The following is a 15,106-nucleotide window of genomic DNA, read 5'->3' as shown; positions in this document are numbered from 1 at the left end:
CTTTGCCTTTGAAGGCAAAGTGAATGAATCTGTGATGTGGATCGATGTAGAGCGAAGCATAAAACTGACAGACCCAAGATGGTACATATATGCCCATCCGTCTAATCAAATCTGTTAGTCCTGGCAAATATGATAAGTATGGCCGAATGCTCTCTCCGGCTGCTGCCACAATAGACTCTATCTGACAGACTCTCTGAGATCTGAACACTACCCCACTGTTGAGATAAGCATTGTAGAAATCCTCCTGCAGTGGCGTGTAGAACCCCTCAGCTGCTCTCTCATCCCTCCTCGGAGGAAACCAAACCTCAAACTCAACAAAATGCAACTGCTGAACCTGCCTAGCGGTAGCGGCCCTCAAGTCGAGGTGTACCACTGGAGGTGGACCCTGTGGTCTAGGTGGAGGATGTGATCCCCTCCGCTATGTCGGCGGCCTCGGCGAGACTGGTACACGGGTCCGTCCAGAGCGGCGAAGCTAGGGTGCCGCCTCTGTCTCCTCGGCCTCCTAGGTCTGCTGAGCCTGCTCGCTCTCCTGAGTCTGCTGAACTGGCTCCTACGCTGCTGACGGACCCTCCTCAATGGCAACCCGTCATCCTGCAAACGTGGTAGTCCTAGCTAGACTACTGTGATGACACTCAACATCCTCAATCACAGCTCTCAGTGCTGGTGAAACTGGCTGATCTGCAATGACAACTCCGCTGCGGGCACCACCTCTCTCGGCACGCTCTACGGCCTCTGCAATAGCTGCTGCTCTCGCTGTCTCTGCATCGGGGTACTTCTGCTTCTTGGATGTCACCTGCTTGGTTGACTTGCCCTTCGATCCGGTTGGCTGGCGAGGCGGGGGCCTCCGATCATCATCACCTGGGCCACCACCAACATTCTTGGTGTAGGCCATCTGAACTGACAAGATGGTGAACTGACGCTGATGAGGATCAACAGACAAACTGAACCTCTCGAGGCTTGGCCTCGATCCTTACTCACGAGCTTGGCTCCGAGTTGATTGCCAACTGCCAAAAGAACCACAACGGAGCTGACTCGCTGCACGATAGAATAGATGGATATACAAATAAATACCATATGTCTAATAGATGTGAAACCCTAATAGAGAAAGCAATGTAGATGTGAACTTGAATCGAATGGCTTTCTACCTGACGACCAGTGATCCGAGAAAAGATAAGAGGTCACGCGGGGGATCCTCGGAACCGAGCTAGGGTTAGGGTAATCAAGGCACTGCGAGGAATTGGCTGTGGATCAGTGACACTGACGAAGTACGGGTTGCAGCGCAAAAGATGAGTAGCCTAAAGAATCGGCAGAAAAGGAAGGCTTACCAAGGGTTAGGGCTAGATGACTCCGACAAGCTTCGGCGGCTTCGGCGTGGGCTGTGCTGGCGAGGTGACGTGCGTGGCCGGTGTAGGAAGCTCGGCTGCTGGGCACGGCCGCTAGCGGTGCAGGCAGGATAGAGCGTGGGGAGGGCGTGGTGCTGCGACGCGGCGGTGCAGCGAGCAACGGTGGCGTGCGGCTAGCGAGCTAAGGAGACGCAGGAGGTGGCAGGGGCTCGGTCACGGGGATTAGGCGGCGCAGGTTAGGTCAAGGAAAGGGTACATGAAGGCGCGGTTTATATGAGGATCCAAAGCGCAACAAAGAAGGAAACAGAAAAGAGTCCTGAAAACACACGAGATCCACTGACCGGACGCTCCGGTGGTAGCGACCGGACGCTACCACCCAGCGTTCGGTCGATTCCAGAGAGGTCCAAATCCTCTGGAATCAGGACCGGACGCGTCCGGTGGTCCATGACCGGACGCAGGCAGGGTCCGGTCAGTACAACTTGGTCTTCCTTCGATCGACCGGACGCAGAACCCTTCCTGACCGGACGCACAGACGCAGCGTCCGGTCACTCCTTCGGCAGTAGTTCACCTCCTGTGAACTGACCGGACGCTGGACAGCAGCGTCCGATGCAGCGTCCGGTGCACCTTTTCTAGCAAATCTTCAAACTTCCTTCGCGCTGCCTGTTCCCAATCAAGTCCCAACTTGAATAAGATCCAAATAAACACCAATTGGGACTGATATGAGTGACCTCTCTCAAACCCTCATATTTTTCAAAATATTTTGCCTTAGGCTATAATTCTTTTTAAGAAAATAGGCAACAAGAGGGCAAATGGAACAAAATGACAAACAACATTCATGCATATGCAATACTTGTAATTAAAACTAGTTGCTTGTCAAGTTTGATCCAAGGTTAAGCTTCTTCACACGCTTTTGGGCGGTTATCTTAACCATGTTAGACAAGCCCTATGTGCATTGCCACAAATTAAACATGTTGTATATTACAATGAATGCAAGGGACAACACAAGCTCAATTTTTAGTGAAGTTACTAAAATCAAGTACATTGAGCTCATTCCGCAATCTACAAAATGTAGCCTCATCTAGCGGTTTTGTGAAGATATCCGCTAATTGATCTTCGGATCTTACACCTTCTAGTGATATATCATTTTTAGCCACATGATCTCTTAGAAAGTGATGGCGGATATCTATATGCTTGGTGCGAGAGTGTTGAACCGGATTATTTGCAAGTTTTACCGCACTTTCATTGTCGCACAAAAGAGGTACTTCTCTAGAACTACTCCATAGTCTAGCAAAGTTTGTTTCATGTATAATATTTGTGCACAACAAGCACCCGCGGCAATGTATTCCGCTTCGGCGGTGGACAAAGCCACACTATTCTGTTTCTTGGAGGACCAAGACACAAGTGATCTACCAAGCAAATGGCACCCTCTGGATGTGCTCTTTCTATCAACTTTGCATCCAGCGTAATCCGAATCGGAATAGCCAATTAATTCAAATAAAGCTCCTTTAGGATACCAAAGACCAATGCTTGGTGTGTGCTTAAGATACCTAAGGATTCTTTTTACGGCAATTAAATGTGTTTCCTTAGGACTAGCTTGAAATCTAGCACACATACACACACTAAACATGATGTCGGGCCTAGATGCGGTTAAATATAACAAGCTACTAATCATAGAACGGTAGAGAGTTTGATCAACCGGGTTATCTCCCTCATCTAGGTCGAGATATCTATTTGTAGGCATTGGTGTCTTGATTGGATTACATTCATCCATCTTGAATCTCTTGAGAAGATCTTTTGTGTATTTCTCTTGAGAGATGAAGATGCCTTCTTTCATTTGCTTGACTTGAAAACCAAGAAAGAATGTAAGCTCACCAATCATTGATATCTCAAACTCCTTCGACATCAATTCACCAAATTCTTTGCATGAGTCTTCATTTGATGATCCAAAGATGATATCATCAATATATACTTGACAAATGAAGATATGCCCATCAAGCTTCTTGGTGAATAGTGTGGTGTCGACCTTCCCAATGGTGAAGCCCTTCTTAATGAGGAAGTCCTGAAGGCGCTCATACCAAGCTCTTGGAGCTTGCTTAAGCCCATATAGTGCCTTGGACAACCTATAAACATGATTAGGATATCTAAGGTCTTCAAACCCGGGAGGTTGATCAACATAGACTAGTTCATTTATAAAGCCATTTAAAAATGCACTTTTCACATCCATTTGATATAGTTTCATTTCATGATGTGATGCATATGCAAGAAGGATACAAATGGCTTCTAATCTTGCAACCGATGCAAAGGTCTCTCCAAAATCCAAACCTTCAACTTGAGAGAACCCCTTTGCAACTAGTCTTGCCTTGTTCCTCACAACAACACCTTGATCATCTTGCTTGTTGCGGAACACCCACTTCGTTCCAATGACTCTTGCACCTTTTGGTCGCTCTTCAAGAGTCCAAACTTCATTGCGAGTGAAGTTGTTCAACTCTTCATGCATGGCATTGATCCAATCCGGATCTTTAAGAGCTTCTTCTACCTTGGTAGGCTCATAGCAAGAGACAAAAGAGTGATGAGCAATAAATGAAGTAAGTTTTTGAGATCGAGTCATCACACCCTTTGATGGACTCCCTATGATGAGATCTTGTGGATGATCTTGTAGGAGAGGTGTGTTTCTTCTATTGACCACTTGAGGAGGAGGTTGTGGAGCATCAACATCTTGTGCTTGTACCACCATTTGTTCATGAGAGATATGAGTATCTTCATTTTCCACTCTCCCATCTTTTTCACCATCTTGTGGTACATTTGATGAAGAAGGTTGGTCAATGACTTGTACATCATCTTCATCATCTTTTGGCTTGATGTCTCCCACCGAAATATTCTTCATAGCCTCCCTCAATGGTTCATCACCTACATCATCAAGATTCTCATGTGCTCCTTGGGAGCCATTAGATTCATCAAATTCCACATCATATGTTTCTTCAACCAAGCCGGTGGCATGATTAAATACTTTATATGCTTTGGACTTTAATGAGTAACCGACAAGAAAACCTATATCACAACATCTTTGAAACTTCCCCTAGGTGTTGCCGCTTCTTGTAGATGTAGCACTTGCAACCAAACACCCTAAAGAAGGAGACGTTTGGCTTCTTCCCATTGAGCAACTCATACGGTGTCTTGATAAGGAACTTTTGAAGAAATAGGCGGTTGGATGCATAACATGCGGTGTTGATTGCTTCCACCCATAAAGCTTCGGGGGTGTTGTACTCATCTAGCATTGTCCTTGCAAGAGTGATCAAAGTTTAGTTCTTCCTCTTAACTACACCATTTTGTTAAGGAGTATAGGTTGTGGAGACCTCATGTTTGATTCCAACTTCATCACAATAAGCTTCTATGTTTGTGTTGTCAAACTCTTTGCCATTGTTACTTCTTATCTTCTTGAGCTTCACTTCAAATTCATTTTGAGCTCTCTTGGCAAACTTCTTGAAACAAGATGCAACTTCGGATTTGTCATGAAGGAAGAACACCCATGTATACCTTGAATAGTCATCCACAATCACAAGACAATAGAGATTTCCTCCCAAACTCTTATATGTTGTTGGTCCAAATAAATCCATGTGTAGGAGTTCTAGCACTCTTGTGGTTGACATGAAAGCTTTGGTTGGATGAGTGTTTGCAACTTGCTTGCCAGCTTGACATGCACTACAAAACTTGTCCTTCTCAAACTTCACATCCTTCAACCCTCTCACCAAATCATTCTTCATAAGCTTCTTGAGTGAGCTCATCCCAACATGAGCAAGTCTTCTATGCCATAGCCACCCAAGTGTTGTTTTGGTGAATAGGCAAGTCTTCAAGTTTGCATCTTCGGAGGTGAAGTCAACTAGATATAAGTTGTTGTATCTAAATCCATTGAATATCACTTGTTTGTCATCTACTTTGGATACAACAACCTCCTTCTCGGTGAATAAACATTGGAAGCCAAGATCACACAATTGCCCAACAGATAGCAAGTTGAAACTCAATGAGGCAACATAGAGCACATTGGAGATGGAATGATCATTTGATATTGCCACTTTGCCCAATCCTTTAACCTTGCCCTTTGAATTATCTCCAAAAGTTATTTTCTCTTGTCCATCTACCTCTTCATCTAGTGAGGTGAACATACGAGGATCACCGGTCATATGTTGAGTGCAACCACTATCAATAACTCAATGACTTCCACCGGTCTTGTAGTTCACCTACACACAAGAGATTCAAGCTTTAGGGATCCAAACTTGTTGAGGGCCCTTCACCTTCTCAACAAGTGACTTAGCCACCCAAATCTTCTTAGGCCTACTCTTGTTGGGGGGTCCTAAGAACATGACTTTCATCTTTCCACTAGAATCTTTTCTAAGCATGTAGTGAGCATTGAAAGCAAAGGGTCTAGCATGCTTGGGCAAGGGTTGTGGTGGTGGAGTTTGACACTCATGAGCAAAGTGGCTTTCTTGTCCACACTCAAAACATCTCTTTGGCTTTAGCTTTGGCTTTGATTGTTGGTGTTGAGCTTGAGCCTTCTTCTTTTCTACACTTGCCATATATCCAATGCCACTTCTATCCATCTTCATGACGGTATTCATGAGTAGCTCACTTTGGAGATGCTTGCCTCTAGCAAACTTGCTCAATCCCACCTTGAGATGCTCTTTCTCCATCTTGAGCTTCTTGTTCTCTTCCTTGAGAATATCATTGTTCTTCTCTTCCTTGAGTTTCTTGTTTTCTTCTTTGAGCTTCTCATTCTCAAGGATCAACTCTTTGTCATGATCAAGAGTTTCTAGCACAATGGTGTTGTGACTTTTCATCTCTTCAAGATCTTTCATGAGCTTCTCATGGTTACTCTTGAGCTTGACATACTCATCATAGTTATTGCACTCAACCACTTGCTTGCCTTTGCTACTAGATCCATGCTCAATGCTCTCATCAATTAAATCATCACATGAGGTAGCTATATCAATCTTAACAACATGGTTAGTAGCAACATGTGGCTCATTAGGTAAGAATTCTTGTGCAATAACAAGGGTATCATAATTGATCTTTAGAGTTGTATATTCATCTTTTAGCTTGTTGTGACTAATGATAAGCTCATTGTGCACCCACTCAAGTTTATCATGTTTATCTTTAAGCTCTTTCTTGGAAGATTTGAGCTCCTTGAGTTTGGATGATATAGAGTCATTTATTTCTTTGAGCTCATCATTAGCCTTTTCCAATGTATCACACTTAGCTAAGAGTGAATCATTTTTAGCATCAAGTTTTTCATTTGTAGCTCTACTCTTTCTAATGATCTTAGTGTATTTTCTTAATATTTTGACAAGATCATCATATGTGGGTGAATCATCATCGCTATCACTATCATCATCACTAGCTTGCTCATCATCACTACTATCATCACTCTTAGTTACCTTGCGTTCACCTTTGGCCATAAGGCATAGGTGTGTAGAGGATGATGGCGATGGTGGCGGTGAGGATGCAAGATCAATAGCAATGGCGGCCACCTTCTCATTGTCACTCTCATCGTCGGATGATCCACTTGATGAATCAATGTCCATGAGCCAATCACCGACAATATAGGCCTTGACACTCTTCTTCTTCTTGTAGAAGTCTCTCTTTTTGCCATCTCTCTTCTTGTATGGCTTGTTCTTTTTCTTTTCATCTTCATCACTTGAATCATTTTTCTTGCCCTTGTTCTTGAACTTGTCTTTCTTGGGCTTTGTGCATTGATGAGCTAGGTGGCCAAGTTCGCCACAATTGTAGCAATCCATCTCAGAGATTGGCTTTCTTCTTGAGCTAGTGAAGAACTTTTTCTTCTTGCCGTCAAACTTGATGCCACTCTTGTTTAGCTTCTTTAGCATCTTGGTGGTCTTCTTCACCATGAGAGCAAGACTTTCTTCATCATCTTCATCACTTGAGCTCTCATACTCAAGTCTTGCCTTGCCCTTATCTTGGCTAGCTTTGAATGCTAAGTCCTTCTCTTTCTTCTTTGTAGAGGATGAGCCATCTTGTGGCATGATGTGCATGTACATCTCATGAGTATTGATCTTTCCCAAGATTTGTGTCAGTGTAGCGGCGGAAAGATCACCTTGATGTAGCACGGTCACAATATGCCCATATTTGTCAATGGGGAGAACACTCAAGATCTTTCTCACAACATCGGATGGTGACATTTGGGTAAGTCCAAGCCCATTGACTTCCTCTACAAGAACATTTAAACGAGAATACATTTCATTAGCACTTTCTTTGGGAAGCATCTCAAAAGAATTTAGCTTTTTAATCACAAGATGATAGCGTTCCTCATGCTCACTCTTGGTTCCCTCATGGAGCGCACAAACGTCCGACCATAGTGCATGGGCGTCTTTGTGGTTCCTTACATGATTGAACACATCTTTGCAAAGGCCTCTAAAGATGGTGTTGCGAGCCTTTGCATTCCATTTTCATAGTTTACTTCATCGCCTTGAAGTTGTGTGGCATTTTTAGGTGTTGGGAACCCTTGAGAGGCGGCTCTAAGAATTCCAACATCTAGAGCTTCTAGGTAAGCCTCCATGCGAATTTTCCAATATGGAAAATCACCCCCCTCGAAGATAGGAGGAGGTCCATCCCCATGAGACATCTTGCTCTAAGCGATTAGGCTTAAAAACATGAGCACGAGGCTCTAATACCAATTGAAAGGATCAAGATGCCCAAGAGGGGGGGGTGAATTGGGCTAATTCTAAATTTTCTTGCAATAATCAAATCCTACGGATAGCCCAATTAACCCCTTGTGCCTAGAAAAGTGTTTCTATCAAATCAACGTACAAAAGACTTGCAACCTATGTTCCAAACTTACTCTAGCATAGCAATTCTATGAATGTAAAGACAAGTATGGAATTGCTTAAAGTAAATACTTAAAGTAAATGCTCAAAGTAAATGGAGAGAGGAACGCAGCGATGTTTTGCCGAGGTATCGGAGAGTCGCCACTCTCCACTAGTCCTCGTTGGAGCACCTGCGCAAGGGTGTAGCTCCCCCTTGATCCGCGCAAGAATCAAGTGCTCTCTACGGGTTGATTCTTCGACACTCCATCGCGGCGAATCACCCAAAACCGCTCACAACTTGAGTTGGGTCACCCACAAGCTCCGCCGGGTGATCACCAAGCTCCCAACCACCACCAAGCCGTCTAGGTGATGGCGATCACCAAGAGTAACAAGCACGAACTCTCACTTGACCACACGAAGCCTAATGAGAAGATGGATGCACACTTGTCTACTCTTGATTCACTAATGAGGTTTCACTCTTGGATTCTCAAATCACAAACACCTCACTAGGACCTTGCTCTTCTTGGCACTCATAAACGTGTTTCTCAGCTGTTGGAATGAGTAAAAGTGACTCCACTCACGAGTGGAGCTTCTATTTATAAGGTAGCCTAAAAAACGAACCGTTATGAGCTTCTGCGGGGTGACCGGACGCTCTGATCGTTTTGACCAGATGCTCCGGTCAGTTCAACCCGCGCAACAGTTTTCACGTGATGACCGAACGCTGTCAGGGTCCGGTCAGTACCGACCGGACGCGTCCGGTCGTTCTTGGATGCTTACTGTAAACAACCGGACGATGGATACTCAGGGTCCGGTCACACTTTCTCAAGTCTGGACCCTTACTGGAGTCGACCGGACGCTGGCCCTCAGTGTCCGGTCACACGACCTTCCAGCGTCTGGTCACTCCAAACTTGTTCTCCTCAGTCAAATGAACTGACCGGACCCTACGGCCAGCGTCCGGTCGCACCGGAGCCAGCGTCCGGTCAGTATTTGACCCTCCATTCACTTCCAACTTTCGATCATATGTGAATGAAGTTTGCTCCAAAGGATCTTAGGCATTCATAGGAGCTACCTAGAGCTAGTTTTAACAAGTGTGCACCACACCTAACTCACTAGACTCAACTAGGTCAAGCTACCCGTTCATACCCCCCTTCATAGTACGGCCAAAGGAAAAACAAAGTCCTAAACTACTCTAAGTGTCTCCAACTTCAATTGACACTTAGAACTAGTTATCCTTAACCTTGTCGTCCATCCTTTGAAAATCGAAACGATTTCCATCGTAGGGGCATGACAACCTCAATTGCCCAATTGATCTCCATTACCATGACCTAACTTAATTGCCTCTACAAAACACACGTTAGTCATAGTAATCTTGTATTGACATTAATCACCAAAATCCACTTAGGGGCCTAGATGCTTTCACTTAGCTGTCTTTCACTAAGACATCCGGTCTCTACATTACGTAGCAGCTGAGAAATGCCATTGTTATCCTCGGTGTCGTCAGCTAGCGTGTTCCTAAACACATTATTAACTGTGGCCATAGGTTCCGTGTTGACACCGGATTCCTCGTCAGCATCGTGGATGGCTACGTCAGGCATGTCTACATCATCATCATTTTCCCACAGAACATTCACACCGACCTCGCCATGCATAGTCCATGTCGTATAGTTTGGCATGAACCCCCTGGTAATCAAGTGCGATCGTATAGACTCAATTTGGCGAAAGTTCCTATGATTCTTACAATCTTTGCATGGGCAGAAGACAGGGTTCCCATTCTCAGCATGGGCTTTGGCATTGGTGATAAACTGGCTGACACCATGCATGTATCACTTGTCCGTTCGGGACAGATGCATCCACTCTCGATCCATCTCTGCACAAAAAAATACTGAGACAGTAATTACAAAGAATTAATAAGAAATCAAGCTTCATGAACAACAATTGTAGCTCAAAAGTACCATTTTTGGAAAACATTATTGTACACTAATAATTGAAAAATTGAAATTGGTAGCCCCGGCCCTGTAAATTAAAAATCGTAGTAAAAAACAATTATTGCACAATATTGAAGAACAACTATTCTACTCTACTTCTAAGAACTAATTATAGCATCACATACTAACAATGATGATCTTGACCACCATGGAATAATTAGCTAGGAATTTAAATGTGTTCATAGACACCAACCTTTTGGATGATGGATTCACCACAATTTGAGCCTTGCACAAATGTCCAATTGGAAAAGTGCTCTCTAGAATAGAGAAAGAACTAGAATGAGAATCAAGCAATGTAGCCATCAAAACAAAGCTAATTAAGCAACAAAATCAAAGGAGTGGATGTTTGTTACTAACCTAAAAGCAAAAAGATCAAGCCATTCTTCAAAATCCAAGCACTAGCTTCATGGTGAAGAGCAGCCGTAATAATGGTGGGAAGGGTCCAAACGCGCGCCTCTGTTCTCAGGATGGAAGAGAGGAGGAAGGAGAGGACGACTACAGCCTTTTTGTGTTGTAGGCTTATCACCGTCGGTTCTTGGCTAGAACCGACAGTGATAGAGCCCAATCACTGTCGGCTCTTGGCTTAAACCGACAGTGATGAGTGGCTGCCAAAACATTGCCGGTTCAAGCCACAAACCGACAGTGATGTGGTCCTTCACTGCTGGTTTTAGCCCAGCCCCAATCATTTTTTCATTTTCAAGCTCATAACCGGTAGTGAAGGTACATCACTGCCGGTTCTCACAAATCCGGCAGTGATGATGCCGGTAGTGATGTGCAAATCTAGCATAGTGACTCCTACACCCATCAGCATAGACAAACAAATACATGAAATCTTTATAGCTACTTGATGTGCATCATTAAAGATGGTGTCCCTACAGTTCATTGATTCAGAAACCTCATTGCCGCCGGTCCTAGATGCCCCTTCACTACTGTTTCACCATCGTTAGTGAAAGTGGGCATTGATAAGCAGGGTTATCACCATATGTTCAAAACCGATGGTGAAAGTACTTCATCACTGTCGATCTAGCTTAATTATGATCCGGCAGTGATGAGCTCTTCATCACCTCAGACTATGATCTGGTGGTGTTGAGCTCTTCATCATGATCGGTGTATGATTCCATGCAAACAACTTCGTATTTGAAGTTATTAATAACTCTACTATGAGATCCATTCGCTGGGTGCTTGAGCTTTTCATCATTCAAGCGTTTTTCAGCATGCCACCCCAACATCTTGGCTATCTTTTTATTTGCAAATAACCGCTTCAAGTGAGGAATTATTAGAAAATATCACACGACCTTTTGCGGGTAGAAAATAACCGCTTCTAAAATGACTGGGTAGATCATTAAGCTTAGCTTGGGCCTCTGTACCAACAAGGTCATACCCAGCTACTAACTTATTTTCGCAAAGTGCTTTTCGAAAAGAATATTATATGACAAGGTCAACAAGGGGGCCGTGCTTATAACATTTGCCACCGTGTCATATTTCATATGCATAATAATATTATATGACAAGGAATATTGCATCAATCATGCATAAGGACAATTAGCTACTCAAAACCGCCATCTTTTTCTAGTTCACATATGCTGATTCAATATTTATTTTCTCAGCTGACAAGGATGATAGAACGAGCGAATCATCTGACGAGAAATGTGTCTAAGACAATATCAGCTTCAAGTAATTGTAGCCTATATGAAAGGATGCAACTCATTAATGTTTTGGAACGTCTCTGCCTGGATCATCTTTTCAAAGAGGAGATTAATGTCATACTGTCTGAAATTTACAAAACTAATGAAGTTAGTGAGAGTGATCTTCAAACTACTGCTTTGTGGTTCTATCTACTTCGTAAACATGGATATCAGGTTTCTCCAGGTAATGGGCATATCCTATATGGATTTTATTCCTAGTTAAGTGTGTAGTACCCCCTATATTCTAAACATTGACCACTAGTCTTCATTGTAACAAATATGCTCATTCCACTTTTGAGCTACAATACCCAAAAATCACTTATTTATGCTTGAGTGAGTACCCTTTACAACCTTCAAAAATGGTAACAAGTCAAAAATTAAGATATAACGTTATCACTCTCCTTCATGCTCCAGATGTCTTTGCAAAGTTCACAGATGAACAAGGGAATTTTGCAGCAAACAATCCATTAGATGTACTGAGCCTTTACAATGCTGCATATCTAAGGACTAATGGAGAGAGAATTCTTGATGAGGTTGTTTCATTCACCAAAAGGAGTTTAGAATCAGTATTAACCAACCTACAAGGGCCATTAGCCCATGAAGTGAAGTCTGCACTTGAGATACCTTTCCCCAGAAGGGTAAGAATATATGAAGCCAAGTACTACATATCTGTGCATGGACAAGCCAATGAAGTGATAATGGAACTTGCGAAGTTGAACTCTAATATCATGCAACTCCAATATCAGCAAGAGCTCAGAATCATTACGAGGTGAAGTTACTGATCTCATTAAAACTAATCTATATCTGTCAAGTATCCCCAACACACAAAAGGCATTAATAAAAAGGGGAATTTTGCTGCAGGACATCGCTAAAAAGCCTAATATGTTGATGGACACCGCCAAGAGCGAAATTTGCCCAGTACCATTACAAAATCGCATCCATTTGCTGAAACACACCGCACCGAATATTTTATTCATTTATCAGATTTGCGGAGAGAGAAGGTGGGGAAAATAACTCTTTTGCCCTCGTCTTCAACCTTGGGCGCACGCTGGAACCGGCCCGACCCGCAGCACGCGTTCGTCACGTCCTTGAACCCTGCACGAGTGCACGTCAGTTTCAAATTTCACGTCAAACCCGGGCACCCGGCGGACACGACGATCCTCTCAAGCCTGAACCGCATCGATCAGTTAGCTGTTCAGGGGCAACACGTACGTACGTACGTACCCAGCCTTTGAGGGTGCTTCATGATGCTCTGCGCCACGGCATGGGAGCTCTCGACGAAGTACCTGAACCCCTGGAAGCTCAGGCTGAGGCCGTGCATGGCGGCCTTGACGCCCTTGTTGAACCCGCGCGCCAGCTCGTTGAGGACGTCGATGCAGGCGCCCAGCGGGTGCAGGCTCCACGAGTAGGGGCAGCACCCGATCGGCGGGACGTCGATCACCGCAAACTTTCTCGCCCCGAGCACGTACAGAGCTTGATTCAACCGCCGCCAGCCGGCCGGCCTGCCGCAACACACGTTTCGTATCAGCGAGGTTTCTCGGCGGGTCATGCATGGTTCAGAGAGAACGGGGCGGCGCGGCGACGTACCTTCACATGGTTCTGGTACAGCGCGACGAGGTTGCCGACGAACTGCTGCTTGTCGGCGTCCGACGGCGTGCTGTTCCACGAGAAGAAGGCGAACAGGTCGTTGCCGCCGTGGGCAGCCCAAGGTTGAAGATGAGGGCAGAAGAGTCATTTTCCCCACCTTCTCTCTCCGCAAATCTGATAAATGAATAAAATATTCGGTGCGGTGTGTTTCAGCAAATGGACGCGATTTTGTAATGGTACTGGATAAATTTCGCTCTTGGCGGTGTCCGTCAGCATATTAGGCTTTTTAGCAATGTCCTGCAGCAAAATTCCCCTAATAAAAAACAACTTATATCTTCAAGTACCCAACACACAAAAGGCAGAGCTTACTCTGTGTTTCCAAATTTTCTTTATGGACATGACAATTCATATTTAAGATAGTGGTTAATAAATATCCAGGTGGTGGAAGGACCTGGAACTTCAATCAAGGTTATCATTTGCTCGTGATAGAGTTGTGGAATGTTATTTTTGGATAGTAGGAGTATATTATGAACCAAGTTACTCACGAGGACGAATAATATTGACAAAAGTGCTTGCCATTGTTTCCATTTTGGATGACACTTATGATGTATATGGAACTTTACAAGAGTGTGAGTTATTTACAAGCTGTGTAGAAAGGTATGTATACTTAATCTCATATCCTTTTCTGTCGCATTGTTTTATCTTTTATGGTAACATTATTGGAACAATTTTATGTAATATGGATTTCTTGTCCAGTAATCATTCATTGATGCTTGCTCATTGTGATTTAATTAATAAACAATATGAGACAAATAAGTAGTTTGCCAACAATCACTTGTGGATCTGAATGGTAAATTCTATATCATTGATGCAAGTGACTTTTGTCCAGATGGGACCGTATGGTGGCTGATGGTCTCCCAGAGAACATGAAGTTCATTTTTGGGAAAATTATGGATACCTATCAAAGCATTGAGAATGAGCTATCACCTGAGGAGAAGTACCGCATGCCCTACCTAAAAAACTTTGTAAGTTATCCCTTTCGGTGCGCCAATTTCATGCTCTTATTACTATCATACTGATGGAAAATTGTGCCAAGGATGTAGTAAATAATCTGAAAGGTGTTCTTCAACAAAGACCTAGATCCACTTTTTATAAGCATAACAGAACCAACACGTGGTGTATTCGATTGTCTCAATGAGCTTGACAAATATGAAAATATATACTAAACTCTAGTTTCTTTAGTATTATGGTTGCATTACAAGCTGGTTCAATTAAACATGGCATTAAACTGCTAAGTAAAATATAGTATTAAAATCTATCTGAATCTACAAACATCTATGTTCTAATTAATTCGTTGAATCATGTTGGTGATTTCGTAATGTCATCACGAATTATCATTTTATATATTATAAGATGAGGAAATTAGGACATGTTGCTTAATGTCATCTCTACTTTAAGTAATCTTAATACTAACATTGAACTATGATGAGCTACCTTGCAGGATTTCTACATTGGGCATTCAAACATCATAAATCACACAAGAATTCTAATAAAAAAATATATAAGTTAATAATAGAAAGTTCTATGCATATGGCCACAAATTTTAGGCCTTCAAATGAACATAATACCCTTGAATCAAGGGAGGTCCGCCATTGTAGCAAGACTAACAAAGGCTTGAGTTTTTTAAATAG

At 43.4% G+C, this 15,106-nt stretch overlaps 1 protein-coding gene across 1 annotated transcript in view; it reads left to right on the top strand.

Moving 5' to 3' along the window:
• Positions 1–15,106, top strand: part of LOC136477436 (alpha-terpineol synthase, chloroplastic-like) — a 35,671-nt gene that overhangs the window by 19,655 nt on the left and 910 nt on the right. Inside the window, exons 2-5 of the mRNA XM_066475597.1 lie at positions 11,751–12,012; positions 12,243–12,597; positions 13,854–14,072; positions 14,305–14,440. Of these exons, the coding sequence (XP_066331694.1) occupies positions 11,751–12,012; positions 12,243–12,597; positions 13,854–14,072; positions 14,305–14,440 (972 nt within the window). The remainder of the gene's footprint in view (positions 1–11,750; positions 12,013–12,242; positions 12,598–13,853; positions 14,073–14,304; positions 14,441–15,106) is intronic.

The sequence above is a fragment of the Miscanthus floridulus genome, chromosome 8 (assembly GCF_019320115.1).
Source record: "Miscanthus floridulus cultivar M001 chromosome 8, ASM1932011v1, whole genome shotgun sequence".
Lineage (NCBI taxonomy): Eukaryota > Viridiplantae > Streptophyta > Magnoliopsida > Poales > Poaceae > Miscanthus > Miscanthus floridulus.
The sequence above is the reverse complement of the archived record's forward strand: the minus strand, read 5'-3'. Positions and strand labels throughout refer to the sequence as shown.